Consider the following 25,228-nt stretch of genomic DNA (forward strand, 5'->3'; position numbering starts at 1 on the left):
TGTCACTGAATAGGGGAAGCTGTGGTAAGACAGGTTTTAATAGAAAGATTGGGTCACCATGGAATACTATGCAACCATGAAAAGGAATGAGATCATGTCCTTTGCATGGACATGGATGGTACTGGATGCCATTATCCTCAGCAACTAATGCAGAAACAGAAAACCAAATACTGTATGTTCTCACTTACAAATTGGAACTAAACGATGAGAACACATGGACACAGTGGGGGAAACAACACACACTGGGGCCTGTAGGAGGGTGGGGGATGGGAGGAGGGAGAGGACCAGGAAGAATAGCTTGTAGATGCTAGGATTAATACCTGGGTGATGGGATGGATGATCTGTGTAGCAAAACACCAGGGCACACATTTACCTATGTAAAAAACCTTCATGTCCTGCACATGTACCCCTGAACTTAAAAGTTGGAAATTTAAAAATAGAGAAAGATTGAAAGTTCAGTTTTGTTTTGTTTTGTTTATTTGATTGTACTTTAGGTTCTGGGGTATATGTGCAGATCATGCAGGATTGTTACATAGGTACATACATGGCAATGTGGTTTGCTGCCTCCATCCCCCCATCACCTATATCTAGCATTTCTCCCCATGTTATCCCTCCCCGACCTCCCCATTCCCCAACCCTGGCTGTCCCTCTCTTGCCACCCACTGCCGCAACAGACCCCAATGTGTGATGCTCCCCTTCCTGTATCCATGTGTTCTCATTGTTCATCACTGGCCTATGAATGAGAATATGCAGTGTTTGATTTTCTGTTCTTGTGTCTGTTTGCTGAGAATTATGGTTTCCAGATTCATCCATGTCCCTACAAAGGACACAAACTCATCGTTTTTTATGGCTGCATAGTATTCCATGATGTATATGTGCCACATTTTCCCTGTTCAGTCTATGGTAGATGGGCATTTGGGTTGGTTCCAGGTCTTTGCTATTGTAAACAGTGCCGCTGTGAACACATGTGTGCATACGTCTTTATAGTAGAATGATTAATCCTTTGGGTATATACCCAGTAATGGGATTGCTGGGTCAAATGGAATTTCTATTTCTAGGTCCTTGAGGAAGCACCACACTGTCTTCCACAGTGTTTGAACTAGTTTACATTCCCACCAGCATTGTAAAAGTGTTCCTGTTTCTCCACATCCTCTCCAGCATCTGTTATCTCCAGATTTTTTAATGATTGCCATTTTAACTGGCATGAGGTAGTATCTCAATGTGGTTTTGATTTGCATTTCTCTAATGACCAGTGATGATGAGCATTTTTTCATGTTTATTGGCCTCATATATGTCTTTTTTTTGAAAAGTGTCTGTTCATATCCTTTGCCTACTTTTGGATGGGTTTGTTTTTCTTGAAAATCTGTTTCAGTTATTATAAATTCTGGATATTAGCCCTTTGTCAGATGGTTAGATTGCAAAAATTTCATCCCATTCTGTTAGTTGCTGATTCACTCTAATGATTATTTCTTTTGCTGTGCAGAAGCTCAGGAGTTTAATTAGATCCCATATGTCTATTTGGGCTTTTGTTGCTGCCAATGCTTTTGGTGTTTTAGTCATGAAGGCCTTGCCTATGCCTATGTCCTGAGTGGTTTTGCCTAGGTTTTCTTCTAAGGTTTTTATGGTGTTAGGTCTTATGTTTAAATATTTAATCCATCTGGAGTTAATTTTAGTGTAAGATGTCAGGAAAGGATCCAGTTTCTGCTTTTTTACATTGCTAGCCCGTTTTCCCAACATCATTTATTAAACAGGGAATCCTTTCCCCCTTGCTTGTTTTTGTCAAGTTTGTCAAAGATCAGATGGTTGTAGATGTGCGGCATTGCCTCCAGGGGCTTTGTTCTGTTCCATTGGTCTATATCTTTGTTTTGGTACCAGTACCATGCTGTTTTGATTACTGTAGCCTTGTAGTATAGTTTGAAATCAGGTAGTGTGATGCCTCTGGCCTTGTTCTTTTTGCTTAGGATTGTCTTTGCTATGCAGACTCTCTTTTGGTTGCATATGAAGTTTAAGGTGGCTTTTTCCAGTTCTGTGAGGAAGATCATTGGTAGCTTGATGGGGATAGCATTGAATCCTTGGGCAGTATGGCCATTTTCACAATACTGATTCTTCCTAAGCATGAGCATGGAGTGTTTCTCCATCTGTTTGTGTCATCTCTTATTTCCTTGAGCAGTGGTTTGTAGTTTTCCTTGAAGAGGTTCTTTACATTCTTTGTTAGTTGTGTTCCTAGGTATTTTATTATCTTTGTAGCAATTGTGAATGGGAGTTTGCTCATGATTTGGCTCTCTGTTAGTCTGTATTGGTGTATAGAAATGCTTGTGATTTCTGCACATTGATTTTATATCCTGAGACTTTGCTGAAGTTGCTTATCAGTTCAAGGAGATTTTGGGCTGGGATGATAGGGTCTTCTAAATATACAATCATGTGGCCTGCAAATAGAGACAATTTAACCTCCTCTTTTCTTAATTGAATACCCTTAATATTTTTTCTTGCCTAATTGCTCTGGCTAGAACTTGCAATACTATATTGAATAGGAGTGGTGAGACAAAATTACATCCTTGTCTAGTGCCAGATTTCAAAGGGAATGCTTCCACATTTTGCCCATTCAGTATGATACTGGCTGTAAGTTTGTCATAAATAGCTTTTATTGTTTTGAGATATGTTCCTTCAATACCTATTATAGTGAGAGTTTTTAGCATAAAGGGCTGTTGAATTTTGTCAAATGCCTTCTCTGCATCAATTGAGATAATCATATGGATTTTGTTTTTGGTTCTGTTTATGTGGTGGATTACGTTTATAGACTTGTGTATGTTGAACCAGTCTTGCATCCCCAGGATGAAGCCTACTTGATTGTGATGGATAAGCTTTTTCATGTGTTTTTGTAATTGGTTTGCCAGTATTTTATTGAAGATTTTTGCGTCAATGTTCATCATGGATATTGGCTTGAGGGTTTTTTGTTGAGTCTCTGCTGGTTTTTGGTATCAGGATGATGTTGGTCCTGAATGTTCAGTTTTAAACTTTATTGCATTTAGATGAGTTGTTTGTAAGAATGAATTAATGAACTAATATAGAAAATAACGAAGCAACCCTGGAATGCCTAGAAAATAATTTCAAATTACAGTAAAGGAAAACTAATTTCTGAACTAGTAAATAGAGAAAAACCATCACCACCTTTTAAAAATTCACTGCTAAAAGTATATTTTAGAAAGTCTCTGTCTAATGTTCTCCATGAAGTGCCGTAACACATCAAATTATTAACAATACCAGAATGGAGAGGAGAAAGTATAATAAAGATAATAATGTAGTAGTTTAAATAAAAAAACATGTTGAAAGTAAGAAAAAGAGGCCAGGCGCGGTGGCTCATGCCTATAATCCCAGCACGTCGGGAGGCTGAGGCGGGTGGATCACGAGGTCAAGAGATCGAGACCATCTTGGTCAACAAGGTGAAACCCCATCTCTACTAAAAATACAAAAATTAGCTGGGCATGGTGGTGCACGCATGTAGTACCAGCTACTCAGGAGTCTGAGGCAGGAGAATTGCTTGAACCCAGGAGGTGGAGGTTGTGATGAGCTGAGATTGTGCCATTGTACTCCAGTTTGGGTAACAATAGCGAAACTCCGTCTCAAAAAAAAAGTAAGAAAAAGGAATTTAATACTGCAGAAACCTGAATCAGTGAGGCAGAAGATAAGCCCAAGCAATTCCAGGGTTCAAATAGTATACGTGAATTCTTCACTGATTCTGCTGCTTATGATGCCAAGGATGCCAATCATTTCATAATAAGTTACTGAATGCTTGCACTTATTGTCTTGTTTAAGCTTCAAAATATCTCATACATAAGGCAGATACTGTATTATTATCCCCATTTTACAGATGAGAAAATTAAGTTTAGAGATGTTGAGTAAATTACTCAATACTACATTGCTGGTATGTTTCAGATAAAATGAAAAAAAAAAAAAACAATAGAAAGTCTGAGAAAAGAAAATGTCTAAAGCAAGACCAATTTGGAGATTTTTATTTGAGAGTCTTATTTTAGGGAAGATAGGCCAGATTCAGTAATCAAAGTCATTTTAAGACAAAAATTTCTAGAGATTTACAAGTACAACTCATGTGTATTTTCTATATTTAAAGCATAAGTAATTTTGACTAATATTAAATCACTTTCTGGCCATTTTTAAGGTTTGAAGTTTTAAGAATTATAAATGAAGTTTTATGTTCCCTCCAAATCCATATATTGAGGACCTACCCTCTAATATAATAGTATTTAAAGATGGGGCCTTTGGGAGGTAATTAAGTTTGGATGAGCTGATGAGAGTAAGGCCCCCATGGTGAGATTAGTGCTGTTATATGAAGGGATACCTGAGAGCTTGCTGTCTCCCTCCCATGTGAGACCACAGCTAGAAGACAGCCATTGGCAAGCCAGGAAGAAAGCCCTCGCCAGAACCCAACTCTGCTGATCTCAGCCTTCCAGCCTCTAACAACTATGAAAACATCAACGTCTGTTTTTTAAGTTCCCCAGTTTCGTATGGTGTTTTGTTATGGCGATCCAAGCAGACTAAGAATTATTCTATTCTAATAGAGTTTGTCTAATAGTATGTTCTAAAAGAACATAGCCTTTTAAGGCCCTGTTCTTACTAAATCAACTGTGTGTTCTTGTTGTTATCTCCAATAATTATAATTTTAAAATTATCACAATTGCCACAAGTCTGTGGGAAGCCCCAGGCTAAGGGTTTCTGTTCCACAGGATGGGGTTTTTAATGGTTGTCAAGAATAACACCTACTTCAAGAGATACCAAGTGAGATTTAGGAGGAGGCAAATTGCGATGCTTGGAAATGCTTAGTAAGCTAGGAAGCAAATAACACTACATGCCCAAACACATGGTGACAGTTTGGTAACTAACAAAGAACTCATGTGTCTGATTGTTATGCCTGTAGAAAAGGAGATGTAATAGTCTGAACAGCTGATGCTTATGAACTCTCAAAGTATGGTGTGAAAGTGTTTTGTATTTAGATGCAGCTGCTAATGGAACAATCACTTAAAGTTTTTGGGGACTCTGATGGGAGCTATGGATGGAAGCGTGTCTGTTCCTCAAGGTATCGAATGATTTCCTGGTTATAATTCAGAAAGTAGGGAACATGATGCCAGAAACTTCAGAAGCACATCACAGATCACAACAGATCCTTCATAGATTATATACGGAATGGAAGATGAAGATGCATATAGGAAACATTTTTCTCAATGCATAAAGAACAAGGTAACCTAGACATAGAGGAGATGTACAGGAAGGCTCACACTGCTATACCCATCTATGAGAAGAAGCCTAAGAAAGAAATTATAGAGAAGAGGTTGATCCATCTGAAAGTGTCTCCTACTCAGAAGAAATACCAGGTAGCTTCATAGAAGGCAAGTGTCCTCATAGCTCAGTAGTGGGCTGTTGAGACACAAACTAAACCATCACAATTTTCTTTGAAGACTTTTAGATAAACACAATAAACTAATTGATCAAGCAGCAAAAACAAGATCAAAGGATAAAAAAGTAACCACCACTTTATATTTTGGTTTTCAGAAATAAATTTTTAAAAATTAGATGCAGCTTTCTGATTTCTTCTGTTCTTAGGTAAATCCTGGCACTGCTGATGACTTGTAAGGTGGCCTTAAGCCTTTCCTGTAACCTCTCTGGGCCTGTTTCTACAAAATGCATTGAATGATGCTGAAGGTTATTCTCTTCCCTAAGAAGTCTGATTTCAGTCAGTTCTAATACAAAGAGTTCTGAGAAATTTATCTCTGAGTAAGAAAAGAAAAACAGCAACATCCAGGGTTATTTAAAAGAAGTAAACATTTTATTTGAAATATAAATTTTATATCAATTCTCAAAAATTTGTTAAAAAATATATAGAATCTCTCTGGAATTGAAAATTTTAATGCTATCCCTTTTAGTTTTTACTGTCTTTCTACAGTTAGAACCTCTCTCTGCCAAATACCAAACCTATTCTTTTTCTTATCTGGATTCTTTTATTTAGAGATGATAAAGACCATTTAATTATTAATAGATAAATTTTCTTATAATCAGAAATCTTGAAATAATGTTTTAAGGTGAGCTATTCATAGAAAAAAGTAGATGGCTTTCCCGTGTACTTTATGTTGAAAAAATGGATTCAGGACGTTTGATTTATTCCCACCAATTTTTAGAATCCATTTAACATGAATTAAAGCAGAATACTGTTTCTATGTAGCTGAGTATTTTGAACCTTGCTTTAATTACTTTTCTTCCTTTTAACAAAAAATGTCCTGTAGGAATCTTTATTGTTCTATATAGACTGCTTAAACTGTGAATCTGTCCCATTTTGACCTCTAAAATAATTACCAGATGATTTAGTAATACAGAGTTAAGATTACAGAGCAGAACAAGTTAAAATCAGAAAATGGGAACCTTCAGATCTTTATATTATTTTAAAATTAATGCCGCCCTGTCTGCCCTTGCATATTTTGCCTAGCTAAACTGAGTTTCTTTATTGTAGCCATAATTGTTACTCATTCTCAAGTGATTTTTCACTGTGCAGAATCCCTGAATTCCCAGGTCATCTTTTTTCTGCATGGAGGATCATCCTTCTCTCTCTCTGTCCACACCCAACTCTGACTCTCGCAGCCTCTGCTCTCCATCTAACTCTGATACGTGAGGTCCATCCTCAGCCCTGTGACCTCTCCTCAATTATTCCCCTTTATTTACCTGGAAGCTGGCTCTTTTCCCTGCAACCCTGCTAAATGGCTGCCCTTCATACCTGGTATAGGATAGGCATCCTCTGAAAACACTTCTTGATTGAGGCTCATGGCCTGAGACGTGGTATATCTGAGGCCATGAGCCTCAATCCTTACATCACTTAGAGACATCACCACCCCTCATTTCATGAGAATTTTTACTTGGGCCGCACTCTGTCTCAGTTCAGCACTACTCCTCCCAGACTTACTGTGATTCGGTAGCCACAGGGGGGCCTTTTCAGTTCAATGGGTTCTCCAGCTTTTCTCTGCCCTATTTCAGTATCATTCTCATTGTCATCCTCTAGATCTCATTAATCTCATTGCTTCGGTGTCTCAATTTTAAGCATCCTGTGTTCTGACTTCCATCGCCTCTCTTTCCAGTACACTCCCTCCAGTTGCTCTTTGTGTCCCTAGTCACTGATGCAATGTCCTGCTCTGACCTACACAGCCCCTCACCCTTCCACTTTTCTTACACAGGTAAGATGCCATGGACCAGCACTGAGAAATCACAAAACGGCCCCCTCGAATATACCCTCAACTTCCGTGCCCTGCTTTCCTGTTGCTATGCTCCACGAGCAAAATATAAATTGATTAACTGATTAATTTATTAATTTAAAAACCACAACAACAAAAACTGTGGCTAAACCCAGCGTTTCACGTACCTATTCCACGCTTGTATTTCTGTAGGTGAATGGGCTGGGGAAACTTGAATTCCCTGCTTACAGATTTCATTTAGTACACAATTCCTAACCGCACAGGTGCCCTCACTAGCTCTGCACCCACTATGTTCCTCTGATTCACTCACTTTCCCACTTTCCAGGACCACGATTTTACACTTCTGCATTCCTAAAGCCTCTAAAACATCTCTCCTCTTCCTCTTTCTCAGCTGATTCATCGCTTTCTGTTTCACTAAGAAGAGGAATCTGACCATTTCCCACCCCACATTAACCAGCCTATCAGCTGATTTATCTGGTTTTTGTTTCACTGAGAAGAGAAATTTGACAATTTCCCATGCCATGTTTACCAGCCTCCCTCCATCTACTCTACCTTTTCTCCTGTTATTACAGATAAACTCTCTCTTCGTGTCTAAAGTCAACTCCTCCTCTGTCTAATGTTTTAGATTCTATCTCTTCTCACTTATTCAAGAACATTATTGCAGCACGTATGTCATTTTTCTTTTGCAGCATAGTTATTCTCTCTGCTAGATCATGTGCGTCAGCATAAAAAACACCATCATATCTGCTGTATAAGGAGGACCTGTTTCCCTGGAACTCCTTATAGCAGAGCCAGAGTAAAAACTCTCTCCTTTGCCTTCCTCCTCTGATTGTCTTTTGAATCTATTCTCATCAGGTTTTCATTCCTATTACTTTAGCACCTAAGCAGCATTGGTCATGATCAGCAATGGCTCCATGTTGCTAAATCCAAAGGATAATTGTCAGTGTTCTTCTTCGTTGGCACATCTGTCCAGTGGATCAATTGCTCACTCCTCAAAAACCTCATATTCTCTTGTTATCTGGGACACCAGGCTTCATTTCCTTGTGGTCATTTCTTCTCGATTTCTTTCACTGGTTGCTGATCATCACTATCACCTCTAAATGTTAATAGTGTCCTATACCTCGGTTTAGGATGAAAAGTCTCCTCTTCACTCTTCATTCCCTTTCTTCCATTTAGTCTTAAAGCTTTTGATATCATCTATATTCTGATGATTCCTATATGCTCATGCATCACATAGTGATATGTTGGTCAATGACAGACTGCCATATGCAACCAGTGGTGGTTCCATTAAGATTATGACACCATATTTTTGCTCTTCCTTTTCTATATTTAGATATACAAGTACTAACCATTGTGTTATAATTGCCTATAGTATTCAGTATAGTAATGTGCTGCACAGGTTTGTGGCCTAGGAGCTACAGGCTATACCAGATAGCCTAGGTGAGTAGCACGATATAGCATCTAGGTTTATGTAAGTACACTCTATGATGTTCACACAAGGACCAAATTGCCCAATGGTATATTTCTTAGACTATAACATTAGTGTCTCAAATTTAAAATCTTCCAAACTGAATTCCTCATTCCTGCCTGCTGCCCATCATTCCCCCAAATTCTGTTTGTCCTCACCATCTCCCCATGTAGGAAATTGTAATTCTGCTCTTCCTATTGTTCAGGGAAAAATCTCTGTAGTCTCTGATTCCTCTCTCTCATATTCTCTATATCTGTCAGTCACGGTATCTTATTAGCTTCATCTTGAAAATAAAACTAAAATCGGATGCATCTCACCTTCATCCTAATTCCTCCTAACTTATCTTCATGATCCTCTCTGCCCCCTACAGTTTATTTTCTATACTGCAGCCCAGGTTCTGTCTTAAACTTGTCAGTTCAAAATCTTCTGTTGATTATTTGAACTCACTCAAAGTAAAAGGTAAAGTTCTTACAGTATTTTCTATAGAGCTTTAGGTTATCTCACTCCCCCTTCCTGTGGTAAGAAGAGTGCTAAGATATTCCCCAAGATTCTCAGCTCCTGGTGTAGCTGCTCTACATAACACCCTCCCCTTGAGTGCAGGTGGGACCTGTGAATATACGCTGCCTGTAATTATACACAGGTGGCTAGGATAACCATGCATATGACACTGTCTTAGCAGACTGGAGGTGGAGATTCTCCTGCTAGTCTTGAGGAAGCAAACCATCATGTTTTGAACTGCCAGTGGAGAGGGCCTTATGGCAAGAATGGCCTTGGGGCTGGGTGTTTTCCTAACTGATAACTATCAATAACGGGAACCTCAGTCTTCAAGCCACAAGAAAATAATTTCTACCAACAACCTGAAATTATTAGAAGGTAGACTTTTCTAAGAATGCAGTCCAACCTATATCTCGATTTCAGGCTTGTTAGGCCCTGAGTAGAGGACTCTGACTGGACTTCTGATGTGCAAAAGTTGTAAGATAATAAGTCCAGTCAGAGTTTAGGTCAGTGGGTTTATGGAAACTTGTTATGCAGCCATCGAAAACTAATACGTACGCATCTGATTTGGTCTATTAGTCCTTTTTCCCCACCTATCTAGCTTTAGCCCTGTTGGTATCTTGGCTGTTTCTCTGAAAGGGAAACCATGATTCAGTTCAAGCCTTTTGAGTCATCTGCTTCTTTCTGGAAAGATCTTGCCCCAGGAAAGATACATGGCCCGCTTCTTGACTACTTTAGATGTTTATTCAAATGTCATCTTATTAAAAATCCTTTTCCAACCATAGAAAACAAAGTAGTAGCCCCAACCTAGCACTCATTCACCTTTTACCCTGCTTAATTTTTCTCCATAGCACTTTTCATAGTTTGACATTACATTTGTTTACCACTAGAATATAAGTTCCGTGTGGGCAGAGGTTTTTGTTTTGTTTCCTGTAATATTGTTGTGCATGGATTAGTGCTTAATAGTGCTAGTAAGTGCTTAATAAATGTTTGTAAAATAATTAGTATTTTCTGTAATTTTGACCTTAATTTTACATCTCTATGGCTTTTTATGTATTTTAGAAATGATTTCATCATGTGTTGTCAGATTAAATGAGAATTTAAAAAATTTAAAAATCACAGGATTTTATAACTGAGTAATGGAAACATGTCAATTCAAAATGCAATTAAGCATAAAAATATAGGGATTAAGAACTGCTCAGTTTCAGATACATGCCTTATTGTGTAATTTAAAGCTCGTGAATTTCTGGCTGCATGGGTTTGAAATATATTACACTCTAAAATTACATTCAATACTATATAACTTTGATCTTTTAATACTAGCTTTTATTTTAGAGATCTCTTTGCATTCTTTCATACTATTAAAAGACATAAAACACATATAATATATATATATGATAAAATATATATGTAATTCAAAAGTTGAATATTAAATATTATCACATCATTAGCATTTAATACTGATTGCCTTATAATTTAATACTCCTTTCTCTATACCTGTTATCTAGGGAGTGTTTTCAGGGTGTCTAAAAGCATTTTGATTGGTTTTCTGATATTTACAAGCCACGTAAAAAGTTTTTGTTGAAGAAGCAAAAAAACAAAGCAAAACAAATGCTTAGCTTTCCATGAAGACTATTTTCACCTGGCCTTATAACCTTATAAGTGTATATATTTTTTGCTTCTGAAAATTTCCACATTAAGTCAGATTTCCCCAGTCATCTATCTATAACCTCCTATAACATCTTTCTTTCTTTCTCTCACTCTTTCTCTCTCCCTTTCTCTCTCTCTCTTTTCTTTTCTTCTTTTTCTTTGAGATGGAGTTTTGTTCTTGTTTCCCAGGCTGGAGTGCAATGGTTCGATCTCAGTATCTTGGCTTACTCCGACCTCTGCCTCCTGGGTTCAAGCTATTGTCCTGCCTCAGCCTCCTGAGTAGCAGGGATTACAGGCATGCACTACCACGCCCAGCTAATTTTTTTGTATTTTTAGTAGAAACGGGCATGTTGGTCAGGCCAGTCTTAAACTCCTGACCTCAGGTGATGCACCTGCTTTGGCCTCCCAAAGTGCTGGGATGACAGGCATGAGCCACCAGGCCTGACCAACATGTATCTTCCTTGCCACTATCATCTTCCTCTCCCAAATCTGTGCTTAATAGATGTAGCACTCTTTGCCTCTTTCTCTTACTCAAAATTAAAATTTCAAAGAAATATGATGAAATAAATGAACCTAACAAGAAGTCTCAGCAACAGTTTCTTTTCTGTATGTCTAAATGTGATCATTTTAGATGACAGGTGACCAGCTGATTTATAATCACTGGCTTGGTAAATGTATTGCACCTTCTGATGAGCATCTAGTCTCTGATGAAATGTTTCCCAATATTTAGGTGGAATTTCTTCCTTTCCTATATGAAGTTTCCAATATCTTTAGATATTTTGAATTTATAGTACATGAGATAAAATCTATACATTGATCCAACATCCCAAGTTAATGTCAGAAATTAGATTCGCTTGACATGGAAGAGGATAACGTTTTAGTAATATGGTTTCTGTATTTCCAGACTAAATGGCTGTGTGTTTTGTGGAGATTTTTTTGGCTATTAATTTATTATCTGAGAAAATGGATGTGTCCTTCCTCATTTATCCCATTTTATAAATTAACATAGAGTAAAATTGACTTTTTATTGTTGTACAGTTCTATGAATTTTGACAAATGTATAAGCACAGTCTATCCACAGTCCAGATACAGAACTTTTCTATTACCACAAACCCCTTCCTACTGCCCCTTTGAGTCATAACTCAACCCACACCAACCCCTGGCAACCACTGATCTGTTCTCCATCACAATAGCTATTCCTTTTTGAAAATGAAATTGAATAAATTGAATCATATGGTATATAACCTTTTGGGATGACTTCATTCATTCAGTCCAATGTCTTTGAAATTCATCCACATTGTTGATATATCAATAGTTTATTTTTATTGCTGAGGAACACCGCCTATGGTGGAGACACCAAAGTTTATTTAACCATTTACATTAAAGGATATTTTGATCGTTTTGGCAATTATGAATGAAACTGCTGAATTTCTCATGTGGAGGTTTTTATGTGGCCCAAAGTTTTAATTTTTTTTTTTTTATTGAGACAGAGTTTCGCTCTTGTTACCCAGGCTGGAGTGCAATGGCGCGATCTCGGCTCACCACAACCTCTGCCTCCTGGGTTCAGCCAGTTCTCCCACCTCAGCCTCCTGAGTAGCTGGGATTACAGGCATGCGCCACCACGCCCAGCTAATTTTTTGTATTTTTAGTAGAGACGGGGTTTCACCATGTTGACCAGGATGGTCTCGATCTCTTGACTTTGTGATCCACCTGCCTCGGCCTCCCAAAGTGCTGGGATTACAGGCTTGAGCCACCACACCCGGCCAGTTTTAATTTCTTGAGGGTAAATATCTAGGATTGGGATTTCTGGATCATATGATAAGTGTGTATTTAACTTTCTAAGAAACTGCTGAGCTGTTTTTTCCTTCCAGGAATGTATGAGAGTTTCGGTCAATCTTCATCCTTGCCAGCCATTATAAGGGTGTTAAAATGGCATCTCATAGTAGTTTTAATTTTAATTAAAACTTAATGTGATAGTGTCGAACATCTTTTTATGTGCTATTTGCCATCCATATATCCTTTTATTAAACATATCTGTTCAAGTATTTAGCACATCGATTAATTGAATTGGTTGTTAGAGTTTTAAGAACTCTTTATATACTTCGGATACAAGTTCTTTGTCAGATATGTGATTTGCAAATGCTTTCCCCTAGTCAATAGCTTGTATTTTTATTATTGTAACAATGTCTTTCACAGAGCAAAAGTTGTCAGTTTTGACAAACTTTATTTTGTCGATGTTTTTCTTTTGTAGATCATGACTTTGGTGTTACACTGAAGAACTCTAAGAACCTAAGCCCAGTTCACAGAATTTTTTTCCTGGGTTACCTTTAAAGTGTTACATTTTTATGTTTTACATTTAGGTATATGAACTACTTTAAGTTAACTGCTTTGTTTAATTTGTAAAGTGTAAGCAGAGTTGTTGTTTGTTTTTTTTTTTAAATGGATTTTTAATTTTTCCAATACCATTTGTTGAAAAGACTATTTTTAGTTCATCTCATTGCCTGTAACTTTGTCAAAAATCAACTGGCTCTATTTCCTCTTGATTCTGTTTTTCAATGTGTCTGTCCTATTTCAAAACCACTGTTAAATGACTATAGATTTACACTACATCTAAATGTCAGTCAGCGCAATTCCTTCATTTTTTTTTTTTCGCCAATACTGTTTTGGATGTTCTATTTTCTTTGTCTTTCCTTGTTACTTTTCAAATCAGTTTGTTGATATCTGCAAAAAAATCTTGGTGGAATTTTGATTGGTATTCCATTAAATCTGTAGATCCATTTGAGGAGAATTGACAGCTTTAAAGTTGCTTCTTCCAATCCATGATCATAGTATATGTTTATGTGTCTATTTAGTTAGACCTTCTTTGAATTTTTTATTAGCATTTATAGTTTTTAGCATAAAGGTCTTGTATATATTTTGTTACAGTCACTCCTAAACATTTTATTTGTTTTGGATCTATGGAATTTTTAAAATTTCAGTTTCCAGTTGTTCATTGGTAGATATTTGTGCATTGGCCTTGTGTCCTGTGAAAGCTTGTGGTTTCAATTTTACTTCTATTTTCAAAACTTTGGTAATGTTATTCAGACCTGTTCCTCATATTTATCATCCAGTGACAGCTGAGACCTTTGTGGTGTTCTAGTTCACAGATTATTTCTCAAACTCTCTTACATACTTTTTAGTATCACACCCTGGCATGCACAACTTTGGGCAATCACAGAGTTCATGAATAATATTAAGAAGTCACTTTCTGGAGCTTCTTCCTCTCCACAATCTCCTCCATACTTCCTGTTTCCTTTTTTGATCCTACAGCCAGTCAGCTTGGGTTTTATTTACATGATTTCCTGTACAACTCCACTTTCTTCTAGAGGCCATGTGGCAAGACAGTCAAGAAAAATAAAAAGGAGAATTCACCACACTCTATTGGAATCACAGCTTCTCCAATCAGAGAGGAAACTTTTTGTCCCCCACAGTTTTAGGTCCCTGTGAGCCCTAAATACTGCCACTGCAAGGCTACTTAAGGGCTGTGGCATGAGAGAGTGGAGAGAGAAAAAGGGATCTCCCTTCATTTCTCTGGGTATTAGGAGACCACTTTTCTGCCCCTGAATGAGAATGAAAGAAATTCTCCTGGAGCTCTTTCTGTTTATACCAGTGCTCACATTTGTGTTTTGAGCTGTGTTGAATCTAGGTTGGGAGAAACCAGAGAAGAAGAAATGGTAAACTCACTGCTGGTTCAGTGACATTTAAGATTCTTATCTCCTTCCCAATATGCATGGTGCTATTTAATTTTGGTCCTCAAATAGCTGTTCCTTATGTTCTGTTTAGGTTTTATAGCTGCATTAAGTGGACACAATGTTGTAGAGTGTGCATAATCCATGTTACCTGGAACTGGAACCCAATGGTTAGATCATGATGACCATTTCCTTATTTATCATTTTTGGTGTTTGGGGAGCAGGTGGTATTTGTTTACATGAATAAGTTTGTTAGTGGTGATTTCTGAGATTTTGGTACACCCATCACCCAAGCACCCAAGAATGACCTATAAATTGTAACGCAATTTTGGAATCCTGACAAAGATTCCAAATCTTAATCCCAACCCCCAAGCAGTGCACACTGTACCCAATGTATAATCTTTTATCTCCCACCCACCTCCCACCCTTTCCCCAAGTTCCTAAAGTCCGTTGTATCATCCTTATGCCTTTGCATCTTCATAGCTTAGCTCCTACCTATGAATGAGAGCACATGATGTTTGGTTTTCCATTCCTGAGTTACTTCACTTAGAAAAATGGTCTCCAATTTCATCCAGCTTGCTGCAAATGCCACTATTTCATTCCTTTTTGTGACTGAGTAGTATACCATGGTGTGTGTGTGTGTGTGTGTGTGTGTGTGTGTTTATGTGTGTGTGTGCATATATATATATAAAACATTTTCTCTATACACCCATTGATTGATACACCCATTGATTGATGGGCATTTGGGCTGGTTCCATATTTTTATGATTGTGAATTGTGCTGCTATAAACATGCACGTGCAAGTCTCTTTTACTTAAAATGACTTCTTTTCCTCTGGGTAGATACCTGGTAGTGGGATTGCTGGATCAAATGGTAGATCTACTTTTAGTTCTTTCCACACTGTTTTCCATGGTGGTTGTACTAGTTTCAATTCTCACCAACAGTGTGAAAGTGTTTCCTTTTCACCATGACTGTGTCAACATCTATTATTTTTTTATTTTTTAAAATTATGGCAACAAAACAAAGATAACTAGATGGACTTAATTAAACTAAAAGCTTCTGCATACCAAAAAAAAAAATAGTAGAATAAACAGACAACCCACAGAGTGGGAGAAAAGTCTTTGCAAAGTATATGTCTAACAAAGGACTAATGCCCAGAATCTACAAGGAACTCAAGTCAGCAAGGAAAAAAACTAAAGAACAATCCCATCAAATAGTGGGCTAAGGACATGAATAGACAATAATCTAGAGAAGATATACAAATGACTAACAAACATGAAAAAATGCTCAGCATCACTAATTATCAGGGAAATGCAAATCAAAATCACAATGTGATACCACCTTACCTCTGGAAGAATGACCTATTAATTTTAATGCAAATTTGGAATCCTGACAAAGACATTTTCAAGATGCTAACCTTGTTTCCTCACCTTGCTGATAAAATATTTCTTAATTCAAGGAGCTAGTTTATATTTTACATTTAGCATTAAAACAAGTTTCCAAATATATATTTGTACTAGTATCATGAGGAAGGTAAAAATTGCTTTATCTTATTTGTATTTTTATAATTCCTTATATTTGGACAGTACTGTTTTTATCAGTAAAGAGTAATCTATACTCCGGTTAGTCTGAAAAACTGATGGTCAACATTTCTACAGCATGCTCTTGAAGCTTTGTGGCCCAGGAAACAATACTATTAATTTCCGTATACTAAAGCATTTTTACGTTAAAACCCAAGATCTTTTCTTTTTGATCACATGAATCTTGTGAGATAAGAAGATGGTTTACAATCATTATATTTTATAGCTGGGAAATCTTTACAGAGGCTGAGTTGCCTGCTCATAATTACATAGATGCTCATTATATAGACAGAGTCAGCACCATAACCAAGGGCTTTGTTTCTCAATATTCACTGTGCTTTCCACTAAACCATACTTTATTATTTAATGGTATGTGATAAGGTGGATCAGTGTGAGCCAAAAATACTGAATGTCCATAAACTTTGACAGATCCATGTAGTTTAGCCTTTTGAGTAAGTATTGGGCAATGTCTAAGGACTTTTAACAGGAAAAAAAATAAAATAGTGAAAGCAGAGCTTTAAGAAGAAAAGTTGACATGAATGAAATGGAAGAAACAGATACTGGAAGATGGGAAGTACGTTCTTCAGGTATAACATAAGAGAATTAATATAACTAATTGGAATGTTGCTATTGGGAAGGGTTATATGAAAATGACATTATGGAGGAAGAATTGGTAGGACTTAGTGACTGGTAAGAGGGGAAAGGCAAGGCAGAGGTAGAGACAGAATATTTTTGATTTTGGTTTTGGGAGAATGACATGCTACTAATGGGAGTGAATTTGGGTTTGAGGGAATGAAAGGTTAGGTCTCAAGCTTATAGAATGTGAAATCATGAGATCAGAATAAAGGGAATTTGGTGTTCTAGATCAGAAAATAAAGATCAAGTTGGGAATATAGGATTGGGGTAGGTCTTCATAAAAGGATAGTTACAGCTCATGATGATGGATGAAATGTCTGAAGATGAGCTTATACTGAGAAAAGAGCAGGAAACTAAGAAATAAACCCTAGAGTATAGGCTATTCATATTAAGCAAAACTGAGAAGTTTTACTTTACTATTAATTTGAAAGCATTATATGGCTTCTGACATTTGTGAATTTCAGCCAGATAGAAGTGTGTTTAGTTACACATACTTAAATATAAATCTAACTTCTGTGAGCCCTAAATAAAGCTGCCATTGATGTATAATTGTATTCACCAGAAAGATCATCAGGGTGCAGTCACTCACTCAGTGAATCTGTTTACTTATGGCCCTTGTTTATTTTTATGTTTGGGTGAGATTTTCATTTCTGGTTACCTGTCTAGATGGTTTAAATGCAAGGCATGTCTCCCAGCTGAAGATTCCTGTGTGTAATACCAGGACTACTTTATATTCACAAAGACTGACACCACTAATGATGGTTTGTCCCTGGATGTTTACAGAGTCATTTGTTGGTTTGTATCTCTGTGGCATTTCCAAAATCGAGAAGTTATTTTCATTTTGCTGTTTCACGTTTCTGGAGGTGTTTTTCGTTTTGCTTTTCTCCCTCTATTAACTATGGCAGAATAGGTGAGATGGAAGTTTAGAAAAAGTGTCATTAAATTATCCTTTGTTAAAAGACTGTTTTACATTCCCTTTCCTTTAGTCTTCTAAAAATATTTATGTGTTCCAGCATGTGAGATTGAATATTTCATTAGGAAGTGTTAGGGCAGTCATTTTAAAGGCAGATTTTAAAGAACTTTGATCACCAATATATTATGTATGCTGAAAACTTAGGTAAGAAGGGAGTGTAGATTTGTATTGTTCAAATTTTCCCCATCTTTGTCTACCACATCTTTTTGTTGTGGTTAAATATTTAAGTCTATCTTCTGAAGGAAAGAGAAACTTGACATTGTGATCAAAATACTGTAGCAGCCATGAACTGCTTATCTTTTGCTTCTCTCTCCGCTTTCTGCATTAAACAGTGGTAATGACCTGGCAATACCCACTGTCTGAAATAATGTGCTTTTTTCCTTAAGTAGATTGAGATATTGATCACTGCAGCCCTATCTTATTGCCACATGAATTGCTAGGAAAGGTAAGAGTATGAAGATAATTCTGTTTTTGGTGCAGTTAAATTCGTATCCTTGTAAACATACCAAGATCCAGTGTCATAATTGCTGTATACATTGATATGATATATATAATATATAAAATATGATATTGTAAGAAAAGCCAGCCCTTTTTTAAAATTTGGCTATAAATGCTAAGTTACTCTCCAGATTTAGCATGCATTTGCTTCATTTTGGCAGAAAGTGGAAAGGGAAGGTGTGTAGTGAGGAAGAGAGGCTAGAATTGACCTGAGATTTCCGTTGAGTCCATATCAATCTGTGACAGCCTATGATGGAATTGCAGGAGGGATTAGAGCTTGGGGTTTGAGTCCTAATAGTATGAAAGAGCCTTTAGAAACCAACACTTTGTTTTGCAGTAATGGAAGCTGAAATCCAGAGAACTGAAGTGATATGCACTTAGTGGCTGAGTGGGAAATAGAACCTGGATTTCTTGATATCTAGCTCAGAACTCTCTTTAATATATCTTCTATGCAGATGTGATGAATTTTCATAAGATAACATTTAGTAGAATTTTGGTGATGAATAATGGTTAAACTATTATTACTAGCCTTTCCAACTCTATAAGTGATAAATTGGAAGCTCAATTTACCATTTAAGAATTTTTTTCTAAATCTTTAAGTCATCTTTGAAAACATCTTTGAAAATATGAAATAGATATTTCATTTGTGACTCTTCTAATTGAAAAGAAATGTGGATATCTGTATTCTCTGTATGGTAAATTATAACAGAATAAATAGGAAATGGCTCGTACATTTTACGTTCTAGTTCCATGACAGGGTGAACCATACTTTTGGATGTCTTGAGTTTAGTTCTTTAGTTTAAAACCTGGATTCACCATTCTGCATTTTTCATAAAGTTCAATTGAGGAAACATGCTTCAGGGCATGCAAAAAAGCTGTCAAATGGTTTTGGGGAGAAATTCATGCTAGAATTCTATACTGTCACTAGATTAATCATGTTTCTTGCTTTGATTCTACTCAGGCATTAGTTGGAAGCCTATGGAAGACAAGGAAAATAGGAAACCCAAAAGGAAGGAAAATCATTGAAAAAGGAGCCACATACTTTAAACAAGGGAATAGATAGAGCTGTACTTCCAAAGTTCACTCCCATAATTCACTGGTTATTCATCTACTTTAATATTTTAGAAGGATTCTCTTGCATTATAATTAGTAAATTTGTGTTCTCTGCATTACTAGGATTGTAAACAACATAACATCCTCTTATTACAAAGTCTTGGTCAGGGCTGTGGCTCATGCATGTAATCCCAGCACTTTGAGAGGCAGAGGTGGGCAGATCATGAGGTCAGGAGATTGAGACCATCCTGGCTAACATGGTGAAACCCTGTCTCTACTGAAAAAAAACAAAAGAAATTAGCCGGGCATGGTGGCGTGCACCTGTAGTCCCAGCTACTCAGGAGGCTGAGACAGGAGAATTGCTTGAAACTGGGAGGTGGAGGTTGCAGTGAGCCAGGACTGTGCCACTGCACTCCAGCCTGGGTGACAGTGCAAGACTCCATCTCAAAAATGAAACAAACCAACAACAACAAAAAACAACAAAAAAATAAAGTCTTTGTATCCCCAGTGAGCATTTAATCACTGTTGAGATGCATATGCCATGAGATCCTATAGCCTTTTACTATAGTCTTGGGTATTGGTTTCAGTAAATGTCTTGAGAGAATCAGATTAAATATAATTTAATGCATTAATGACAGTAGCAATTCTGTTTTTGCTGCTACTGCTATTGTACCAATACTACTACTGGGATGATGGGGTGGAGTGGTAGTTCTTGTGTAAGACATTGTGTTTAGCACTTCATACTAATCAACTCCCATAATTTAATTCTTAAAACAAGGCTACTGTCATCTCCATTTTACAAATGAGAAAATTAAAGACTCATGTGACTTTCCCAAAGTCACACAGCTAACAGATAAGTCAAACTCCTGAGTTCACACTTTCAACCATTATGACATATACAGTTTATTGCACAACCTTTTGGTTTCAAATCCTTGGGTGCATTATTTGGATTAGATCAGTGAAAAAATTTAGACGGTCATAGATAGGCCTTGTGCTCCTAGAAATGAAGATAACTAAGTTAGCCCAAATAAAAAGTTTTAAACAAGTCTTTTGAGAAGAAAAATGTATGTTTATTTTTTATAGATAAGCAATTTTGATGAAAAGGAAATCTATAAATATCTACAAAATTAATTTTTCAGTAGTATCCATGAAGGTCCTTATTATATGCTTTATTTAACTACTAGGTACTGAAGAATTGTACAGAAATATGCCACACCATGACTTGTGACAAGTTGTTATGTTATATTTAAATGAGAATATGACACACCGAAAAAACAACATAATGAATTATTTAAAGCCATCCCAGAATTGAAGCTAATATAGTTTTCTAAAATATCACAGATCATACTGTCACCTGTCTATAGATCTTCTTTGTGATGAACACTTGGTTTCTATATTAATTTCAAACAACTGAGTCAACATTATAATTTACATTAATTTCAAAATCACCAAGAACCATTTTACTTCATATTTTAGTAAAAAATCTATTTAACAATAAATCACTTTCCTTTTTCTATTTTACTTATCTTTATTGCACTGTGGCATTAGCTGTGTACATGCCATCAGAAATTTTCTCCTTTAATTTTCTTAAAAATATAATTCTCTCTTTTTTTCTTTCTTCTTTTCTTTCTTTTTCCTTTAAAAAAAATGCTTTACTTTTTCTTTGCTGGCATTAAAATCTTCAAAAGAGAAAGGTTGGGATGTTGAGTCTATCATGGGGACTTTCTTACTAATTTCGTGACTTCATGAAAGGCAGATCCCCAAGACACAAGATCCAGTCTTAATTTAGATGTTATAAGTAAACCCCAATGCAAAGAAAAGCAATCTCATGGCAGAATTTATTACAGGTAACAGGGATGTCATCTATCTATCTACCTACCTACCTATCTATCTACCTTTGTATCTATCATCTGTCTGCTTGTTTGTCTGTCTATTTAATCTATCTCACCAAAAAAATATATATATATAATTCAAAGTTGTGTTTTAATTTGTACCTTATCTAGTAATATAATCAGTATTTCTTTTTATTTAACGATAAATAATATTTTAATTAGTATTTTGGTAAGCTACTCATAGAAATCCCCCTACTCCTTTCTGACACTTTTAATTAAAATATAGCAGCATTTAGAAGGAATTAGTTAAAAGAAAGACATCATTGGTGTTCAGCTAAAAGTCGAAAATAAATTTCATGAAAGATGTGACTAACACAGAAAATGAAATGTCACGTGAGTACTTGTTCAGTCAATTGTGCTTAAATAGAAGTTACAGCAGCACATCCTGTCTACGAGGTGGCTTGCTACCTAATTTCACAAAAGGCTCCAGGGAAAATATAATTATATGCCACAATGTTTCCATGGTATAATGGCACTATTTATTCTGTAGATTTTCTTGCTCAGAAAAGGAAACTAGAGAATCTTACAGTGTGGTTCTTAAACTGATCTTTGGCTTTCATTATTATTGCCAAACATAAAATTTTTATACCGCTAAAAATCATGATGATGAAAATCTTATGTTATTATCATTAAATGTAGAAGAGTTATTGATGACTCAGAGAAGATAGAAACCTGAATTTGCCACTCTGTTACCTTGGAAGGGTCTTTCCACCTTTGTGAGTCTCAGTTTCTTTATCTGAAAAAGTAAGGAGTCGTACTAAATGAGCTTTTGGTTATCTTCTGCTTTACATGTTCTTATGTTTGCTAGGAGAGAATCATTTTTACTTAATAGGCTGTCAAGAAAAAATGTTAGAGAAAGGCACAAAGTCAGATTTTGTAGCCAATAGCCCAGTCATAGAGGAAGATAAGAATGTTTATACTCTCTTCTATTTTACTCTATTTTACTCCATACTTTCTATGATAGACTCATGCAGTTGGTATTGATGGGCTGTTTTAGATTTGATGGTTTCAAATAGGGTATTTATCTATGACACAATGTTCTTTCCTTGAGGGTACCTCTGAGAACATTTAGGAGGTTTCTTCTTCCTGAGGTACTTTTCAACAGTCCGTGCTCTTACGTCACGCATCCATAGATAATTTTCATTTCAAATTAAAAACAAAACCTACCCTATTAACATGTTTTGCTGTGTTTTATGCCGATTTTGTTATTAAGTAAGTAGCAATGCGAGTGGTTTTCAGAAACAAATGTGTTTTGGGTATTTCTGGGGAGACAGAAGCTTCTTACCATTCCATTTCATGTGTTTTTGTTGCAGAACTTCAGATGGTGGCAAAGTGGTTGGCACCATTGAAGTCAGTGTCGTGAAGATGGGGGAGATTGAGAATGGGGAAGCCGACCACATCACCACAGATGTACAGGGACAAAAGGTAGGATCTTAGTCTGCTCACTGTACAAATTAAATTAAAAATGATCAGCTTTGCCAGATGTCTGTCTCACCAACACCTCTGTGGGGTTTGAAATCTCATTATCAAAACCTAAATGAGAAAACAGCTCTGAAATTGGAGTACAATATGTGTGTTTCAGCCTCTGAACCAGAGGACCTATTTGCTTAGAACTATGCAAAGCAGTGCTCCGTTCAGAAGTAACTTCCTCTTCCCTGCCAGCTCCCTCGTTGATACTGCCTCTTTTCAGTTGGAACAAAAGTATTGATCATTGTCACATTTTACCATGATTAACCTATGTGAGATGCCAGAAGATTCTGGGAGGGCAATTGCCCAAAATAACTTGTTTTCTATTCCTAAAACCTTCTCTGGAAAGATATGCAATTTTAATTTGTATTTCAGCTTTACATGAAAGGGGGCAGATTTAACAAGAACTTTGTGCCTTAAGAAATTGAGGAGAGAGAAGCAGGAAATAGTATTCATTGAAAGAACAGCTCTGAAGGAGGGACGACACCAACTGAAGGGGAAGCTGCTTCCTTGAAGCACAGAATAAAGGCCTGATGTATATAAATAAATGTCTAGGATTTTCTCTTTCTTTCTGTTACTTTTCACTAAGACAGAAAAACTCTATGTAAATATTAGCCTAACTTCCTTTCTTAGGAATGCAATTGCTTGTTTTATTAAGACCATTTAAGCACATGGGGTGGACTTAGAAACGGCTGGTAATTTCTTTTAGGAAAATAAATTTTATACACTATAATTTCTACCTTTTAATAAAGGAGCATTTAAAAAATATTTTTAGTGGCTGGTCATAGCGGCTCATGCCTGTAATCCCAGAACTTTGGGAGGTTTAGGTGGGTGGATCATGAGGTCAGAAGTTCAAGATCAGCCTGGACAAGATGGTGAAATACCTTCTCTACTAAAAATACAAAAATTAGCCAGGTGTAGTAGGGGGTGCCTGTAAACCTGACTACTGGGAGGCTGAGGCAGGAGAATTTCTTGAACCTGGGGAGTGGAGGATGCAGTGAGTCAAAATCATGCCACTGCACTCCAGCCTGGGTGATGGAGTAAGATTCCATCTTTCTCTGTCTCTCTCTCTCTCTCTACATATATATACACACATACATATATATTTACATACATATATATACACATATACATGTATATTTACATAGATATATACACACATGTATACATACCCATACATATATACACACATATATACACATACATATATATACATACATATATATTTTTTTAAATAAACAATCATTGTATATGCTTATGGGGTACAATGTGATGTTTTGATATATGCTTGCATTATGGAATGATTAAATCTGGCTAATTAACACATCTATCGCCTCACATACTTATTTTGTAGATGTGGTAAAAACATTTACAATTTCCTCTTTTAGCCATTTTGGAATCTACAATGCACTATTCTGTAGTGACCATTCTGCTCAGTAGCTTACTAAAGCTTATTTGTCTTGGCTAACGGGAACTTGTACCCTTTGATGAGCATCTCCCATTTCCCTAAACTTTCCATCCCCCACCCTCTGGTAACTATCATCCTGCCCTCTACTTCTGAGTTTGACTCTTTTAGATTCCACAAATGTAAGCCAAAAAAATGACCGAGGCAGGTCTCAATTTAGATGTTTATTTTGGCAAGGTTGGGGCCGCACCTGGGAAAAAATACAAATCAGAGGAGCATCTGTGATCTCTGCCTTTTCCAAAGACGGTTTCGAGGACTCCAGTATGTAAAAGGGAAAGAGTGAGGAGGAGGGGAAGAAGAGAGAAAAAAAGAGCGGGGAGGGCAGGTAGTGAGGCAAGTGGTCACATAGTGAGGCTTTCTTAATGCTCAGTGAATCTACATTTTATATGTGAAAAGGAAAAGAGGAATAGTCAATTACGCATTCCTCTTATATTCAGTAAATCTACATTTTACTTGAGATAAAATAGAAGTCAGTTATGCATATGTCTCAGGGTGGGCAGAGGGATTATTTTCTATTGTCCTTGTCCCCTGCCTGTGAAGATATAAGCTGTTAATTTATATTGTTAGGGTGAGATTCAGCAAAACTCTGTACTAAGGCTATTTTGTAGGGCCGGATATATATATTGAAAGAGCTGGGTCCCACAAGGGATTGTGAGCAATTTGTGAAGTAGGGCATAGGGGAGAGATGTGGCCTTCTATCTTTGTAGCTATCTGTTTGATGGGGAAAAGAAACAAAGGCAGTTTTTTGTGTGATTCAGTTCCCAATCTTAACTTTCCCTCTGGTATAGTGAGTCTGGGTCCCAAGAATCTGTTTTCTTTCACAATCTATAAATGATATGACACAGCATAATATCATCCAGGTTTATCCATGTTGTCACTAATAACAGAACTTTCCCCCTTTTCAAAGCAGAATAGTTTTTCATTGCAGGTATATGCCACGTTCCCTTTTTCCTTTCCTCTGATGATGGACACCAAAATTGCTTCCACATCTTAGTGGTTGTGAGTAATGCTGCAGGGAACATGAGTGAAGATACCTGTTTAGCATACTGATTTCAACTCCTTTGGCTCTGTACCTA

At 36.7% G+C, this 25,228-nt stretch overlaps 1 protein-coding gene across 23 annotated transcripts in view; it reads left to right on the top strand.

The window, feature by feature from the left end:
* INPP4B (inositol polyphosphate-4-phosphatase type II B) overlaps positions 1-25,228 on the top strand; it is a 988,233-nt gene that overhangs the window by 716,412 nt on the left and 246,593 nt on the right. For all 23 annotated transcript variants that reach the window (XM_054252895.2, XM_054252897.2, XM_054252896.2 and 20 more), the window contains one exon: positions 22,534-22,645. In XM_054252895.2, coding sequence (XP_054108870.2) covers positions 22,534-22,645 — 112 coding nt within the window. The remainder of the gene's footprint in view (positions 1-22,533; positions 22,646-25,228) is intronic.

The sequence above is a fragment of the Callithrix jacchus genome, chromosome 3 (genome assembly GCF_049354715.1).
Source record: "Callithrix jacchus isolate 240 chromosome 3, calJac240_pri, whole genome shotgun sequence".
NCBI lineage: Eukaryota > Metazoa > Chordata > Mammalia > Primates > Cebidae > Callithrix > Callithrix jacchus.